The sequence below is a fragment of the Hippocampus comes genome, unplaced genomic scaffold (genome assembly GCF_001891065.2).
Source record: "Hippocampus comes isolate QL1 unplaced genomic scaffold, H_comes_QL1_v1.1 scaffold334, whole genome shotgun sequence".
NCBI lineage: Eukaryota > Metazoa > Chordata > Actinopteri > Syngnathiformes > Syngnathidae > Hippocampus > Hippocampus comes.
In genome coordinates this window covers 1-17,034 of record NW_017805480.1, presented here as the reverse complement: position 1 = coordinate 17,034, position 17,034 = coordinate 1, and the positions used below count along the sequence as shown (strand labels likewise).

At 41.2% G+C, this 17,034-nt stretch overlaps 1 protein-coding gene across 1 annotated transcript in view; it reads right to left on the bottom strand.

Moving 5' to 3' along the window:
* The window catches only part of ttll12 (tubulin tyrosine ligase-like family, member 12), a 35,849-nt gene extending 20,335 nt beyond the window's left edge, over nucleotides 1-15,514 (bottom strand). The window contains exons 1-13 of the mRNA XM_019875706.1: nucleotides 15,119-15,514; nucleotides 14,526-14,686; nucleotides 7,147-7,345; nucleotides 5,833-5,992; nucleotides 4,754-4,887; nucleotides 4,555-4,631; nucleotides 4,352-4,468; nucleotides 3,093-3,281; nucleotides 2,508-2,619; nucleotides 2,239-2,390; nucleotides 1,988-2,069; nucleotides 1,835-1,903; nucleotides 508-646 (exon numbers count right to left, since the gene is read on the bottom strand). Coding sequence (XP_019731265.1) covers nucleotides 508-646; nucleotides 1,835-1,903; nucleotides 1,988-2,069; nucleotides 2,239-2,390; nucleotides 2,508-2,619; nucleotides 3,093-3,281; nucleotides 4,352-4,468; nucleotides 4,555-4,631; nucleotides 4,754-4,887; nucleotides 5,833-5,992; nucleotides 7,147-7,345; nucleotides 14,526-14,686; nucleotides 15,119-15,262 — 1,735 coding nt within the window. The 5' untranslated portion in view covers nucleotides 15,263-15,514. The remainder of the gene's footprint in view (nucleotides 1-507; nucleotides 647-1,834; nucleotides 1,904-1,987; nucleotides 2,070-2,238; nucleotides 2,391-2,507; nucleotides 2,620-3,092; nucleotides 3,282-4,351; nucleotides 4,469-4,554; nucleotides 4,632-4,753; nucleotides 4,888-5,832; nucleotides 5,993-7,146; nucleotides 7,346-14,525; nucleotides 14,687-15,118) is intronic.
* Between the last annotated feature and the right edge of the window lie 1,520 nt (nucleotides 15,515-17,034).

Here is a 17,034-nt window from a genome sequence, read left to right as displayed (position 1 = left end):
TCCCTCCCCCCCCCCCTATCTCTCTCTCTCTCTCTCTCTCTCTCTCTCTCTCTCTCTCTCTCTCTCTCTCTGTATATATATATATATATATATATGTGTATAACACAACCGCAGCCACTACTGTAACATCTATTCAATGCACCTTATAATGTGGTGCGCCCTATATACGAAAACAGTTTTAAAATGGGCCATTCATTGGAGCTGAATGGGGGACGGACACCACCCGAGGGGTGGTGTGTGTATATATATATATATATATATGTGTATAACACAACCGCAGCCACTACTGTAACATCTATTCAATGCACCTTATAATGTGGTGCGCCCTATATACGAAAACAGTTTTAAAATGGGCCATTCATTGAAAGTGCGCCTTTCACTCCAAAGCGCCTCATAGTGTGGAAAACCCGGTACTCATAGAGAATGGACTAAATAGATGAAGCCAAATGACCAACTCATTGATCAGTCCAAGGAGCAACAAGACATCAGAATGGATGGAATACTTGCCATTGTCTTCTGTTCTCCACTTCAGCATGAGGTCTACCGCGTAGATTGCACGGGAAGACGGGTATGGACAAATGCCATACGGGGCAGGTCGAGATGAAGCGGCCTGGAAGAGCCTCTTGAATGCTTCGAACAATTGGGCCTGAGAGAGGAAAAGAAGCATGGTGGATAAAAAAATCATACTTAAGACTGCCCTGTCACTGTCCGCCATCGTTGCATTAAAAATGATCAAGAGGTCTTGATTGACAGGCGATGTTGCACTGTCATCTAAAGTGGCGATAAAAGATGCTCAAGAAAGCAGTTGCCAAATATTTGTGTGATCTTATTTGAGAAAGACGCGGTGTTATTGCCCTTTGCTCATCACCATTGCGTTGAGCTGCTTTTGGAATCCACTGATTGGCATTTGACGCAGTTATATTACCGTATTTTCCGCACTAATAAGGCACACCTAAAAGCATTCCATTTTCTCAAAAGCCGACACTGCACCTTATAATCCGATGCACCTAATTGTATTGTATTTCTTTCATGTAGCTCCCTCTAGTGGATGCATGATGCAACTGCAGCCACTACTGTAGCTTCTATTCTATGCGCCTTATAATGTGGTGTGCGCTATATTGGAACAGTTAAACTAGGATGTTCATTGAAGGTGCGCCTTATACTCCAAAGCGGAAAATAGGGTACGAGCATTTCGGGGAATGCATTGAATTGGTACAAGTCCCACTTTTCAGGTCTCTTTCTCTTTGTAAACAAGTAAAGAATGACTCTTGTGCATCTAAAAGTTAATAATAAAAGTAATAAAAGTAAATGGCGTGCCACAAAGGCCAAGCTGTGGACCACTATTGTTCAGTCTTTTCAGTTTTTTTTGCAGATGAATGTGAGGAAAAATAGCATTGCCTTTATCAAAAAAAGTTAATTGTTTTCATTTTGCTTTATTTTCATTCACTCAGTCAACACCCCTTTGTACCAAAGTTGGTCAACAGGTTTCGGAGTGTGACACACACAGGTGTTTACAGTTTGAGCGAAACTGGTTGAAAACTACGGTCACCATTGACCAACGGTGGGGATGAAAGTACTCACTGACCATTTAACGAGTCTCAGCATGATTTTCAAAGCTGCCACAAATGCACAAATTTCATCTTAAATCCTTGGACAATAAAAATAGTTTGAGGCTAAGGGTTGGCATATGAACCCAAACTAACAATGGAAGGCTAAGGGCAAAGATAGGAGCAAACACATTTCACATCTATCGTCACTGAGTGGGAAAACATCCTTGTCATTCGGTACCGCAAAATATTCGACGTAATTGAGTCATTTGATCGAAGTCACTTACTTCCACTTCCTTCCAGGTATATTGGGGGTACTGTTTTTCAAACAACAAGATGAACTCATCAAAGTGAATCTGGTGACAGAGATCGGTTCAGTTTTGATACCAACCAATCACACAAACAGGCCTTCAAGACGGTGAAACTGCAATAAAAAGTACCTGCTTTAGCTGCACACCCTCAGTATAGTTCATGACCGTAAAATGTTTCTGGTAGTCATCAAAATGATCCAGCGAGAAAGGTCTGAAGGGAGTGAGGAAAAATGTGTGTGTGATGGCTTGACAAAAGGCAGATAGATGAGATCTACACAATAGTCCTTCTTGCTTCAAATCTGTCAGATTCAGTATCTGGCTCTCTAACTTGTATGCTTTAGGAAAAAAATATCGATATTTTTATGATGGCGGCGCAATACCTATTTGCAAAGCGCAACCAGAAGACATTGTAGGCGTAGAGACGCAGCGGGTTGACAGAGCGTAGCATCAACATGTAGCGGATGTCAAACTTGACCAGTCCAACGTCCTCCCTCTTGAACAGCACCGGGTCCTCGATGTATTTACACACAACCTGAAGCAGAAAGGGGTTCATGAGTTTAGCATAAGGTCGCGATGTGAAGGATAAAAAGAACAATAAAGGTCTACTGAAATATATTCTGTATTATAACATTTTGGGGCCAAACAATACCTTTGGTGTACTCGCTCGCTGTCGGATTATGTAGTTCAGGTTGTTGGTGATGTGTATGTCCATTCCACGGGCCAGATTCCACGGCTTACATATCCAGTGGTTATCTTGGCCCCTAATATCAAAAACAAATCTCAGATTGGTTGTAAATAATACCAATAAACAAATAAATAAATAAAATATCACCACCTTTTTATTATGATTTCCCAGGGCTGGGAAGTCTTGTGAATGAAATATTCTACGTCCACTTAAGTCTCATCGGCAGAGTCGGAGCACAAATAACCACAAGAAGGCGAGTCAGAGAAGGTCCCCAACTAACCGGCAATAAAACTTGTCGCTCCCAAAGGGAGACAATGCAGTTCTACATGCATGTGAATATTCTTTGAAGGTTATCATCGCTGTAACATCAACACTAATTTCCCTTCGTCCATCAATAGCATTTCACGTTATATGTTAGCATTGAGCTAGTTAGCTTTACTTGGCCTTACTTTTCAAAATTATAGATTTTAGTTTGTTGAAGATTCTGATGTTTAAACATTCCATTTTTTTGGTTGGTATTTGATACTTATTTAAAAAATAACAAAAAACCTTTGTTGTCTCTCTTGATAGTGCCTTATGAATTGTGGAAGCTCTGTATGGAGGTTGAAGGTCATCGGTATAACATCTGAAGCGCTTGTCACTCTCCGGGCCAAGGCCGCAAGGCAGTCCTTCACAGTGATGAGGTTCTCACAGGGGAACTGATTCAGCATCACATGAGGTCGCTCCATGCTGAACTTTCTGTCAGGAAATAATGTTCTTGGTAAGGCTCTTTGTGGAAGCCCTTCAATAGAAAATGTATCGCTCTAACAGTCACAGAGTATGTACAAAGTTTACCTTTGATAACCCACGACATACAGTATATTGACACCCAAAAACCACAATGATCAATGAAAAACTTGAATCTGACATCAGTAAAAAGCAATAAAAGGGCCCTCGTAGCCCTGGCACTTAAATGTGTGTGTACGGACACATTGGGGATCACAGCTGGCTGAGTCGGACTTGTCAAAAAGTTAAAGGGTGCTACTGAGGAATGTTTTGAAAATTCCAAATTACAGCCAGCAAAAGACGCAGGAACCGACCAGGATTCAAGCTTTGGCCACAATGCGATGCGAGATTCTAGTTTATGTAAGCCATTTCAAACTAAAAAGTAAAACCTTTTGTTCATTATAAACTTACATTTTGGCGCAGCTGGAACTTTATCTATTTGCCACTTTATTTAAACAAACCGTGACTGTGGTTGTGTGTAAAATAGTGATATGCCAAATCAATTCCTTCGGAGAAACTGCAATGCTCACTAAGGATTGCTTCTAACGGTTTTGCAACAAAATATTAAGTTGAGGGGGCCATCATTTTTTTTTTAATCAGGTCTGTTTCATTCGGTTGATTTTTTTTTCCTGTTGAACCCCAATTCAAAAGCAATGTCGGGTGGCTAATTTTCATTAGAGTTTTATGACTACTTTAGTCAGATTCAAGCGATTACGGCGACCACTATGGATTTTTCTTTCATGAAGGGGAGCGGTACCAATGATTTTGTCCATGTGTGTATCATGTCGGAATCTGAGGGTTCCATCAGCCTTTCGACTATGACTTCTGCTGACTTCAATGTCAACCACAAAGGCAATTGACGAGCTTTGAGAAAGCTACTTGAAAATATCACTGACATAATTGTCATTGACAACTAGGATATTGTATTTTGCTGTGCCATTCATGCTACTGGTGTCACAAATTTGTCAATTTAAAAAAATAATGTAGACCACGGTGTCTATTTTTGGGGTACATGATGAAATCGGGGGAACTACTCTCCTCACCTGTAGTCTTTGATGTGGTTGTAGCTCCAAATGATATCCGCCTCCTCCTCATTGACCGTCAGCTCAAAACCAGCATGCGTCAAGTGGTTAATCACTTGTGACATTTCAGAGTACACCCTGGAGACAAACGACCACATAAAAAATGAGGGGGTGGGGGGGGGGAGAACAAATATCAAACCGTGTTCTCATATGAAAATACAAACTTTAGGATTTGGCCCTTGGGTGGTGCGGGGGGATGAATTTCCACAGGAAGTTGCTCTTTGTTCTCCCGTAAAACAGCCTAGATTATGGCACAGACGCAACAGTGAGGAACCCAGAATTCAACAGAATGGGACTTGGAGAAAAGAAGATTTTTCCGCAATCCAAAAAAAAATTATGCATTCATACAGTCATGGTCCTCACCTCATAGTATGAATCTGCTGGCTCTGTGATTTTTGGACACACCCCTTGAAGGTCAGCCGATATCCACGGAAACAAACGGCACTGTCGAACCAGCGGGTCTGACTCGCCATATGCAAAGTCACGGGTTATTTCATCTGTAAAATTAAAATCGTTCAGTAATTTGTTTCGAGAAAATTCAAGTGCATGAATATTCTGGATGAATTTGACTTCTGGCTTTTGGACGGTGTGATTTTCAGAAATGAACGCATCTTCGGATTACAAAATGGAGAAATTGGGGGTCAAATTAAAGGCTGAAGAAGAGGATGACTTTCAACCACAACGTCTAATACAATGACCGTGTTCAGGGCCAACCCAAGGTTGGTCACAAACCTTCGGTGACCACAAACCCCACACCACCTGCACCACCCCTAACAATAATGAACAATATCTGAGTATTTTTCAGTTTTGCTTGATTTGACAAAATAACTGGTCAATATTCATGTTTGAAAAACTTTCACAAAAATAATAAATAATAAATATTACATACTATTATTATTATAATTCCTATTATTATGATTTTTTTAGGAGCTTGATTTTTTTTTTTTTTTTGGTGCGCCCTCATTCCCCGCAGGTTGTTAGTGCCCTACGCGCAGTGCGTGATCAGCGTATGGCGAAGACCATGCCTGACCGTGTTGTTAGCCAGTCACACAAACGCGACCAGATGAAGTTCATTCTTGCGCACACTAAAAAAAACATGTGGAATGTGCGACCATTTTGATCACAGTCGCGAGCTCTGGAAAGACAAGCTTTGCATGGAGGGGGAGGAGTGAAAAAAAATGCAGATTACCAATTCAGTCGATTACCTAAAAAAATAAATAGAATAAATCTAGAATGCATGAAATATTTTTCCTCCGAATGCATTTCAATGGGCATCTGTTAAATGTGGAATTTTGCTATTCATGGGTCGGTCTTTTTTTTTTTCCCCAAATTGAAGTGATCTAACAACAAATCATTTGGCACCAGCAGTTGCGATCATCTGGAATGTTCCATATTTTTCATCCCTAATCTGTGATGCGTCCCGGATACGCGTTTGCCATCACCTCCCTTTTGCAGATCTCTGAGAGGCCAGAGGACAGTGAAGGCCGCTTGGGCTTCGGCAAAGAAAAAGGGAGCCATGCCACAGCTGGGTTGGTCCGAGTGACGCACTTGGGAACCAAACTCATCCATGATGTACCACACTGGAATCTTCTCCTCCGCACACTGAACGTCGCAGCATATTAGGATTTGAAAAGAAGCGCATGTCATTCAACCCGTAGAGCACAGTGAACATTCTCAGCGCCGTGTTGACAGCATTCCTTCACATATTGGCATGAGTGACAGTTTTGGAAGCAGTGACTGATCGCTCTTTTTGTACAAGTCAAACAAAATCATTATTTGTCTTCAGCGTTTGAGGTTTTCATCTCAATGCAAGTAGTAACTTTTATTTCTAAAAGAAAGAATTATTGAGTTGTACTACTACACTTCAAACTCATTCACTCCCTAAGGCATATTTACACGTCTTTTCAGACTCCACATATTCAATCCTAGGCACTTTTTTTTTTCGAGAGTTAAGGTGAAAGCACAAAAGAGTGCAAATTGCAGGTACTGAATTTAAAATGGGACACATGGAAAAGAATAATCACAAGTGACGTCAGTTACACCAGTGGTCCCCAATCCCCGGCCTGCAGACCGGTACCGGTCCATGGGTCATTTGGTACCGGACCGCACAGAACGAACTTACATTAGTTCTGTTTTATTTATTTCGGAATCTGAATTGTTTTATTTTGAAAAATTACCGGATTCTCTGTGACATCCGTCTACAGCACGTGTCAAACTCAAGGCCCGGGGGCCAGATCTGGCCCGCCACATCACTTTAATTGGCCGGCGAAGGCAGCTCAAACATGTCAACTTCCATGATCCTTTCTAAAACGTCTACCAAAATTTTAAATTCTCATATGTAATAAATAATAGATATATTCTCAGCATTTTCTGATTACCAAACACCTTCAGTCATCTCCTCCAAGTGAAACAGTAACTAAAATGTGGCCTGCACCAAAAATGAGTTTGACACCCCTGGTCTACAGTATGTCACCCTTGACGCAGTTTAAGGCTGTGTTTCTCGGTCACGTGATCGGTTCCTGCTAAAATGAAACCCAGGAGCTAGCAAAATTTGTAAAAAAACAAACGACTTTGGAAAGTTTCTTTGGGAAGAGCAAAAGGCCCAGCCAGAAGACAGAAGTGGAGCCTACGACTTCCAAGAAAAATAAGCCTACATTTAATAAGACAGTCTTAAGAGTCCTACTTAAAATACGGATTTACGGTCCGTGGGGTCAAAAAAGATTGGGGACCTATAATGCGTGTCATTTTCGATGTACCCCTTGCGAAAGTTGATATGTCTGGTTGTAGAGCCACATGTGCTCCATCACCAAGTCAACTCCATCAGCATCGTTCTTCTTCTCACACAAATCCAGCCCCATGAGGGACGCCATTCTGGACAGCAAGCCGGGAATCTGCTGCAGCTGCTGACGAGCGTGATCAACACGATACGTCCAAGCGTGGTCCACCAGGAAAATACTGCAGACACAAAACGTGTTTTCATCAAAAGCTCATTAAAAACTCGAAAGTTCTCGACAAACTTAAAAAAAATAAAATTAAATAAAAATGGTCGTGGACGTCCGGTTTGGGCAGTCATGGAGTAAGAAGCACGTCTGCAGAGCTCCTCGATCAATTCGAGCAACGCCGTACTTTATTAGTATTTTGACGAGTTATATCTGTATTTAAAAGTGTTGACGAAATGCCTAAAGCAAACAAAAAGTCGGTTTCACGGATTGAAATTACCCACTCGGACGGAGAGGATCTCGCCGAAAGTGACATCGATGGCCGGCACGAACCCGGGGAGCTACGGGCTAATGAGGCTACAGCTAACCTATCAACGATCCTGCAAGAAATAAGGGAATTCCGTCGTGAAAGCGCCAACACACTCACCGAAATCAAGGACGAAATTAAAACGACTAACAACAGAATAGATGGCGTCGAAACGAGGATCTCAGAGACGGAAGAAAGATTGCTGGGGCTGGAAGAAGCTACGATGGAGCTGCTACAGCTACAAGCTAAAATGGAAAATAAGATAACTGATCAAGAGGGACGAGCAAGACGGGACAATATAAGAATTTATGGTGTTGAGGAGGGGGCTGAGACCAACTCTGCAACGATGATAATGTTTGTAGAACATCTCTTTAAAGAAAAGCTCGAGCTTTCTCCCTCCACCGATCTGAAGATTGAGCGGGCGCATCGCGCGCTAGGCCGTAAACCACCCGCCGATTCCCCCCGAGGTCTATAATAGTAAAATTCGCCAGCAACAAGATTAAGGAGGAGGTCCTGCGTAATGTTTGGCGCAAGAAGGGATTTCTGTACAAAGAGAAGAGAGTTTCTGTCGACCACGACTATGCACCAGAGACCCTGAGGAAACGCCGGGAATACGCAGAGGCGAAGAAGGTGCTGCGGGAGAAAGGGATACGATTTCAAACTCCGTTTCCAGCGAGGATGAGAGTATTCTACGAGGGTGAAACGTGCATTTACGACACAGTGCAGGAGGCCACTTCTGACATGGTGAAGAGGGGTTTTCCCGTGGCTGTATACAAACCTCCTATCACCTGGATTGACAGAATCAAGAACAGACTGTGGCATCGGTCTGCAAGCGGTGAGGAACAACAGCTGGATGCTCCACGTGAGGGTTTCAAGAAATAACTGGCCGCATACAGGAGAGTGGACAATGAAAATTGTTGAAGCCTGACAAGGTGACGAGATTTATCACGGTGGGACAACCAAGGGTTAGTTGAATTGAACAGTATTTGGGTTTTTGTGTGAATAAGCTTGGGCATGGGTGTAAGCATGCGTGTGTGGGTGTATGCACGAACAGGTGTATGATTGAGTTTGTCGGTGTATGAATGAGCGTGTGGACAGTTATGTATGATTGCACAGGTTTGTATATGAGTAAGTGTATTGGTAGGCACTGCATGAACATGTGGAAAGGTATGAAGGGGAATAAGTATGCGCGAGTATGTGTGTGGGTGTATGTACAAATATGTAGATATGTGTGTATATGTGAAATGCAACTAGGTGTTTACGCTTTAGAGTATACGTGAGTCGATGAGTATCTATGCCTGTTTGTGTGTGTACTTGCGTGAGCATGTATGTATACATAGATATGATCGAGGACGCTTGGACTCTTACGCACAAATGTGTCTGGGGGGCGACAACTAACGGAGGGCCCTCTACAAGGGAACTTTAGTGGAGGCTTCCCCTCCGAGCCAGCAGAAGATCCTGGCTCTTTTGGGGTCAAATTTGAGACCTCACAGCGGAGTGCGTACTCGGCGGAATTTTCGCAAGTTACTGAGTTTGTTTTTCTCAGAGTTTGTTCTATTATTGCTTTTTTTTTCTTCGTTAACATGTTATCGAGTTTGAGTGGAAAATGGGTCGTTCAACCAATAGGAGTTACTCACTTCTTGATGGAAAGTCACAAAATGCTACTTAGGTTCGCTTCGTACAATGTGAAAGGTATCCTAAATCCCATCAAGAGAAGCAAAATTCTGGGCAAAATGGCGAAAGATAAGGTAGACATAATGTTTCTACAAGAAACCCACCTAAATGACATGGAACATTTGAAACTCAGAAGACAGGGATTTAAGCAGGTGTTTTCAGCCTCCTATGAGAAAGGACATAGGAGGGGGTGTCTACTGCTATTTCTACAAAAGTAATATTCGAGTTGCAGTCAGAAATTAAAGACAAGGAAGGGAGGTACAATATGGTTGTGGGTAAAATGGAGGGATCAGTTGTGACCCTTGTAAATGTTTATGCTCCACCCGGGGCATCGTGGGGGTTTCACCGACATATTTTTGACTTAATGATAACTAAGGCCCAAGGATTGGTCATATGTGGTGGTGACTTTAATATAAGATTGGATTTCAAAATGGACGTGTCACGAACATCACAGCAGCATAATAACCCAGTGGCTGAGAAAGTGGGAAAGATGATGAAGGAGATGGGCATATGTGATGTATGGAGAGAGCTTAACCCAACGACCAGAGATTACACTTTTTACTCAGCGCCATATAATACTTACTCAAGGATTGGTTACTTTTTCATGTACAGTAAAGATCTCGGTCTTATAAGGACATGTAAAATTGGAATAATGGACCTATCGGATCATAGTCCTGTTTATTTGGATCTGCAAGTAAAATATAATGAAGGTCCACGTGCATGGAGGCTTAATGTAAATGCACTTAAAGGAAAGATGAGGGAGGAAATAAAAGAGGAAATCTCATTATTTTTGTCAGAAAATGATAACGGAGCAGTGTCCCCGATTATGGTGTGGGATGCAGGCAAGGCAGTTTTGAGAGGGAAAATTATTGCAAAACTGGTTTCGCAAAAGAAATCCAGACAGGAGAAATTGGAAATACTCGAAAACTCATTGCAGCAATGAGAGAGGCAACACAAAAAAAATGTTCAATCGGAGGTGGACCAAAAAATTAAGGCAGTTAAAAATCAGATAAAAGATATCTATGATCGAGACGTTCAGAAAAAACTTACTTTCTTAAAACAAAATTACTATGAGGCGGGTAGTAAAGCGACGAGGAACCTGGCGTATGAATTAAGGAAACAACAAGCGGAGAGGGTGGTACATAAAATTAAGGATCCATGTACCGGACAAATGAAACATGGCTTCAAGGATATCCAAAGATTCTTGAAAGATATTATAAAGATCTCTATTCTCAAAGGGTCCCTGACGATGGGGGAGCTCCCAACACTATGGTGGAGTCACTCAACCTCCCAACGGTCTCAGGGGATCAAAATGAAGTTCTCATGGCTGAAGTGACTATGGGTGAACTACAGAAGGCTATTTCCCGACTAAAGCCGAACAAATGCCCAGGCATCTCCGGCTTCCCCTCTGAGTGGTACAAGATTTACAGTGATATTTTATCTCCACGACTACTGAGAGCATTCAATTGGGTCCTAGCAAATGGAGCCATCCCCACTTCTTGGAGAGAGGCGATCATTGCTTTGATACCAAAAGATGGGAAGGACAAAACAGACTGTGCAAATTTCCGTCCAATTACTATCTTGAACCAAGATTATAAACTTTTTACAAGTGTGTGGTTTATGTCGAGTCTACTTCGTAATTTTGTTTTAGTCGCCGTTGCTGCAGAAACTCCACACCTCACACAGGTAGGATGCCGGAAATAGCAACAGTGCTATTGTGGCGATCTCAGAGTATTCAGCCATAACTTTGATCCAGTTGTTTCGAACGTACTTTTAAGGCCGCCGTCATTTGCGATCTCCAAGCAGCTTTTTTACAAATTTTGCAGGCTTCAGCGTTTTGTTTATGAGCGTCATCGGTCACCTGACCGAGAAGTGTGCCTTGACGTGAGTCAAGCGTGACACAGACGGATGTAACAGAGAATCCGGTAATTTTTCAAAATAAAACATATTTCGCATTCCGAAATTAATAAAACGGAAAAAAGGCAAGTTCTTTCTGTGCGGCCCGGTACCAAATGCCCTGCGGACCGGTACCGGTCCGCGGCCCGGCGGTTGGGGACCCCTGGTTTAAGCAATAGGCGTTATTTACTTTTTGATGGAAAGTCACAAAATGCCACTAGGTTCGCTTCGTACAATGTGAAAGGTATCCTAAATCCTATCAAGAGAAGCAAAATACTGGGCAAAATGGCGAAAGACAGATTCAGATTCAGATTCAGAAAACTTTATTTATCCCCGTGGGGCAATTAGAGTTGTGCGAGAGCGGTTTGTTATAGAGACAGTAAGAGCAAAGGAAGAACATAGGGTGAGAGTAGCTTAGTACTTGAGGTCTTGAGGTAGTGGCTCCAGCATCGAAATAGTATTGCACATCGAGCGTACATAGGTACACATAATTGCTCATATAAAGGCACATGAATTAGAAGCCGTTTTGCTGGGATTGGATGCGGAAAAGGCCTTTGACTCTGTCAACTGGTCATATTTATATAAGGTACTATGGAGATTTAAATTCAAGGACAACTTTATACAGACTGATGTCAGGGTGCTGAATAAAAAATAAAATAAAATGATGTGGAAGACAATTGTAAATAGTACTGCGACCTTATCCATATCTGTATTTATATTGCACTTAATTGAACGGTGTTTGTTTTCTTTTCTTCTTTCTTCTTTCTACCCATTATCTTGCTGCTGTGGACTGTAAATTTCCCCATTGTGGGACAAATAAAGGATATCTTAATAAGAACTATACAGGCTATATACAACATGCCAAGAGCAAAAGTAAGGATAAATGGAGGAGCGACAGATTTTTTTGGTCTGGAAAGGGGATGCCGACAGGGTTGCCCTATTTCCCCACTTCTATTTGCCATCTTTATAGAGCCCCTAAATCAGTGGATAAGGCAGAAAGATGAGATCGAGGGGATAACCGTTGGACAGGTTATTCATAAGTTAGCCCTATTTGCGGATGATATATTAATATTTCTAGGAAAACCATCTACCTCTTTCCCGGAATTGCTTTCAACGATCAGGGTATACGGAGAATTTTCGGGATACAAACTTAATATACATAAAACTCAGATATTGTCATTTAAGTACTCTCCGAGAGATGAATTCAATTTGAACTGGGACTCAGAGTCGATCAGGTACTTAGGCGTGAATATTCCAAAAGATTTAGATACAATTATGCTTGAAAATCACTACCCTCTCCTTGCCCAAATTAAGGCTGACTTGAACAGATGGAACCTGGTTCCATTCCTTGGATTACTGCAAAGAGTGGAAGCAATTAAAATGAATGTGCTGCCCAGACTATTATATCTATTCCAAACTCTAGCAATTGACTTACCCAAGGATATGTTCCAGGAGTTGGACAAAGTAATATCGCGATTTATTTGGCAAGGGAAGAGGCCAAGAATTAGATTCAAGACTTTACAACTGGCGAAAAGCAAGGGAGGCCTCTCCCTACCGAATATGATAAACTATTGTAAGGCGACCCATGTAAAGATTTTGGTCAATATCTGTAATCCATCCTATAGTGCGAAGTGGAAAGACATCGAATGTCAGGTATTCCACTGCAAGCAATTATCGGGGACCCTGGTTTAATCGATTGTCTTAAAAGTGTTAACCCTTGGATAAGGACCTCAATTAAGGTGTGGCGCGGAATATTAAAGCAAGACAAAGAAAATAGCCCATACTTGCTTCTGTGATGGATTGGGTATGACTCGGATTTCTTACCAAACAGAATGGATACAGGATTTAAAAAATGGGTTGGAAAAGGGTTAAGGATATATCGGGACTTCCTCAAGGGGGGCGGGATGCGACAATTCCAAGATCTTAGAACCAATTTCGGATTGAGTAATCAAGATTTCTATAGATTCTTGCAGCTTAGACATTACTTAGATAAAATTCTACGTGCAGGATGGGTCCAACAAAGTGGTTTCGGCTTAATCAAGATATTCCTATTATCTTATGGGTCAGATCCTGGACGGGGTACTATATCGAACATTTACAAAGAGTTGCAGGAACTAGAAAGTGGAGATACAACATATATAAAGAATAAGTGGGCTAAGGAGGGTGGCATTACAATTCAACCGGAAGCATGGGAGAGAACAATAGTACAGCAATGGAAGTGTACATCAGCTCTCTCTTGGAGGGAATTTGGGTGGAAGAATGTAGTCAGGTTTTTTAGAGTTCCGGCCCAAGGGACTTCACAAGGAATGAGTACAGCCTGTTGGAGATCCTGCGGTAATAGCAAAGCCTCACATTTTCATGTGTTTTGGGAATGCCCGGTCATCTCCAAATACTGGGAAGAGACAAGGATGATTATGGGTAGGATTATGGGAACAGTGGTCCCGCCGACCTTTGAAGCCCTGTACTTGGGACTGGAACCTGACTTTATCATTAACTTTCCCCAGAAACACGTGACCATGTTTTTCTTTTTTCTAAATGGTTAAAAATTCAACAAAAAGTTCAATAACAAAAAAAATGGTCTTGGACAAAAATTATTTTGCCCCTAAAATCCCCCCCCCCCTTGACAAATTTTAGGGATAGGACTACGCGATTAAAAAAAAACAAACAAAAAAAAAACAGTAAAAATAATAATAAAAATAAATAAATAAAACACCAAAAAAATCATCTGCAAATTTGACCATGTTTGCCAATATTTGTTTCTCTTATTGTACCCTCATTTGTTCTTTTTTTAAATTTTAATCGTGATATGTAATGAATTAAAAATGACTACGAGTGAAAATCACAACGTAGACAGGTGGCGAACTTCTAAGAAACAGTGTGCTCTTAGCTTTAGAATTAGTTTGAGTGTTTTTTTTGTTTTTGTGCACGGGAATTTTTCGAGCATGAGATAAAAAGAGAAAAGGTTACAAGAAGTATTCTGTGGTAAAAATCAACAAAATACAGTTCAGTGAATTAGGGCTGCAACTAACGATTATTTTGATAATCAATTTATCAATTGATGATTTTACTGATCAACGATTAAAACAGTTTTAATTTCCACCCCTGCAAAAAAAAGGACATTATTTAAAATTGACAATTTACTAATAGCGACTAACAAATCCACTCTGAGAACTGATTAGAATGAACTGAATTGAAAAAAAAAGAAATGAAAACTAACCATAATGAAATTAAAAAAAATCAAGAATACTGCTGATCTCACTGCATAGTAACTTGGGGCGTGGTGTATAGTATGTAAACTAACACGACTTCTCGGCCTTACCTTGTTGGCTGTGAAGCTTGCAGTCCATTCTGGCAGGAAACAACCACTTCGGAGCGCATCGTTCCAGGCTTGTCCTTGTCCGTGCCCTCACCAGTCATTCCACTATCGTCATAATTTTCTTGAATTTGGATGATTGCAAACACCTCCCCAGCATCATAGATCTGTCAGGAAAAGAATGGATGGTATTACTGTAAAGTAAATTAAGAAAACTTTCAAACACCTCCCTTTTATCCTGGGGGATTTGTGCGTCCCATTGATCCTGGGGCCAAGTGGTCTGGGGCAAGATGCCCCCCTCCCTCCCTCCACATGCTTTTCATGTGCTCCTCAAAAGTCTGAGTTCTGGGGACGAGTCCGCATGTGAGAATGCTTTGCACATACTGTTAACCAGGCTGCAGGTACGCAGCAGGTGTGGACCAACACACGTAACGTGTATTAAAGTCTTTCTTCATTCACGCTTTATATTTGATTCTAACACGCAAAACAAATTCCACATTTTTTCCCTTTGAGCGGTTGCCTACAAAGTCGAGCGGTGCAGTGAATTATTGATTGGTGACGTTGCCACGTGTGGTCCAGCGAAAAAAATGGTCGCTGACCTCGTTGGTGAGCTTATGATGGAGGCTCCTCCAGTAGGTTTCAGGTATTCCCGACCCTTGTAATGCGTTGCGGTATAAAATTACAAATTTCTTAAATTCCTCCTCTTCGTCTATTTGTAAGGATTCTCCAGCAATCGTCGACATTTTAGATCGTTGAACTTGTTCACTTCACGAGAACCCGGAAGTGGGTAGAATTAATTACATTCATGGTTATGGCTAACACCTGATAGCATTCTCAAGCAACATGCCTACAGTGACGCTACGCAAGAAGGGGCCAGCGTCAGCGAAACAATGATGAGAACAAGGATCCCGGCAGATTGTACTGCATACGCTTGTGTACAATGCTTTACGGCTACTGTAAAAACGCTTGAAGAAGCACACGCCGATATGACAATAATAACTAAAACAATAATAATAATAATAATAATAATAATAATTCTTTCGTTTTTGTAGTTCTGTAAGCATAGTGGCCGTTTCGGCATTGTTAAACAAGTAAACCTCGTGAAAACTGGTTTGGACAATGACCGAGTGACGATGTATGTTCTCAATGTCCATGTCGTTGATAGGGGAAAATCGCCCTTGCCAATATGGCCGCAACGTTAGCATGGAAAGTGGGCTGTTTCCTACATGATTTTTTTTTTTTTTTTTTGGCTGCATGGCCGTTAAGTCGCTTATAAGTGACGTCATTTTGCCTGTAGGGAAAAATTGGCGACGTGGGACCGTCCAGAAATTACACTTCCAGGCTGACAACTGACCACATCCAAAAAATATACTGATACGGTATCTCTCTTTTGAAAGATTAGGAGACATTTCAGTGACGAAATATTCACCCACAACAAACAAACAAACAAACAAACAAACAAACAAATAAATAGAATGATAGATAGATAGATAGATAGATAGATAGATAGATAGATAGATAGATAGATAGATACAAAGACCCTTTCACATTGCGGTTGCTTTCGTTGTTGGCAATTGTAGTCAACTACTACAGTTCAAAGTTTCATCACATCTGTCATAATGGCGAAGTAGGAGACCTTTTCGTGACAAAAATTGTCACAAATTGACAAAGGTATTCAACAAAAATCTATAAAACACATTTTCTCATTCTGTTTACGATAAAAGTTGAAAAGAACAGGTGATTTCATAGATTTTGGGTGAATATTCTTGTCAATATATGGCAATGTTGTCCCCCGCCCCCATTGATTCTACAAAATAACAGCTATAATGGCACGTTGAGCTGCCGTAATTGGAAGATTGCCAATGCTAACTAGAACAGCAATCAGAATGAGAAAATGTGCTTTTAATTGTTTTTGCTTACTATTTTTGTGATTTAAATGTCTCCTACTTCAACATAATGGGTGATATCAGCACATTTCTGCTGTCATAAGTAGTGGTCGACAGTTTCCAGTTACTCCAACATTCAGAGAGAGAAAAAAAATCTTCATTTACTTATTCGGTTTTGTGCCACAGACCTGACCCTTGAATATTACATTTGTAGACGGTTCCTACGACTGACATCGAACATCCGGCAACTTTTCTTTGCTACTTCCGCTTTGTATTTTTTTTTTTTTTTACTTGCGCTCCATGTTATAACAATGCCAAGACAGAAAAAGATCGATGTTTCTTTCTGGTTACGAAGATAATTATCCACCAGGGCCCAGAGGCAGAAGAAATGTAAAAAAAAAAAACGGCAAGCGAAGTGGCTGAGTAACATCTCCCGTTCAGACAGTGATGGCAAAATGAACCCCAGAAAGCAGTCAAACCCGGCAGGGAAATACAGTACAGTACTGTACTTCATACACACTAGGGGCGTCAAGATAATTAATTTCCTCGACTACGCCATCATGTGGACAGAAAAATGTATAACATACTTGGTGCATGCACTAAAATGGTGGGGTGTAAATCATGCTCTG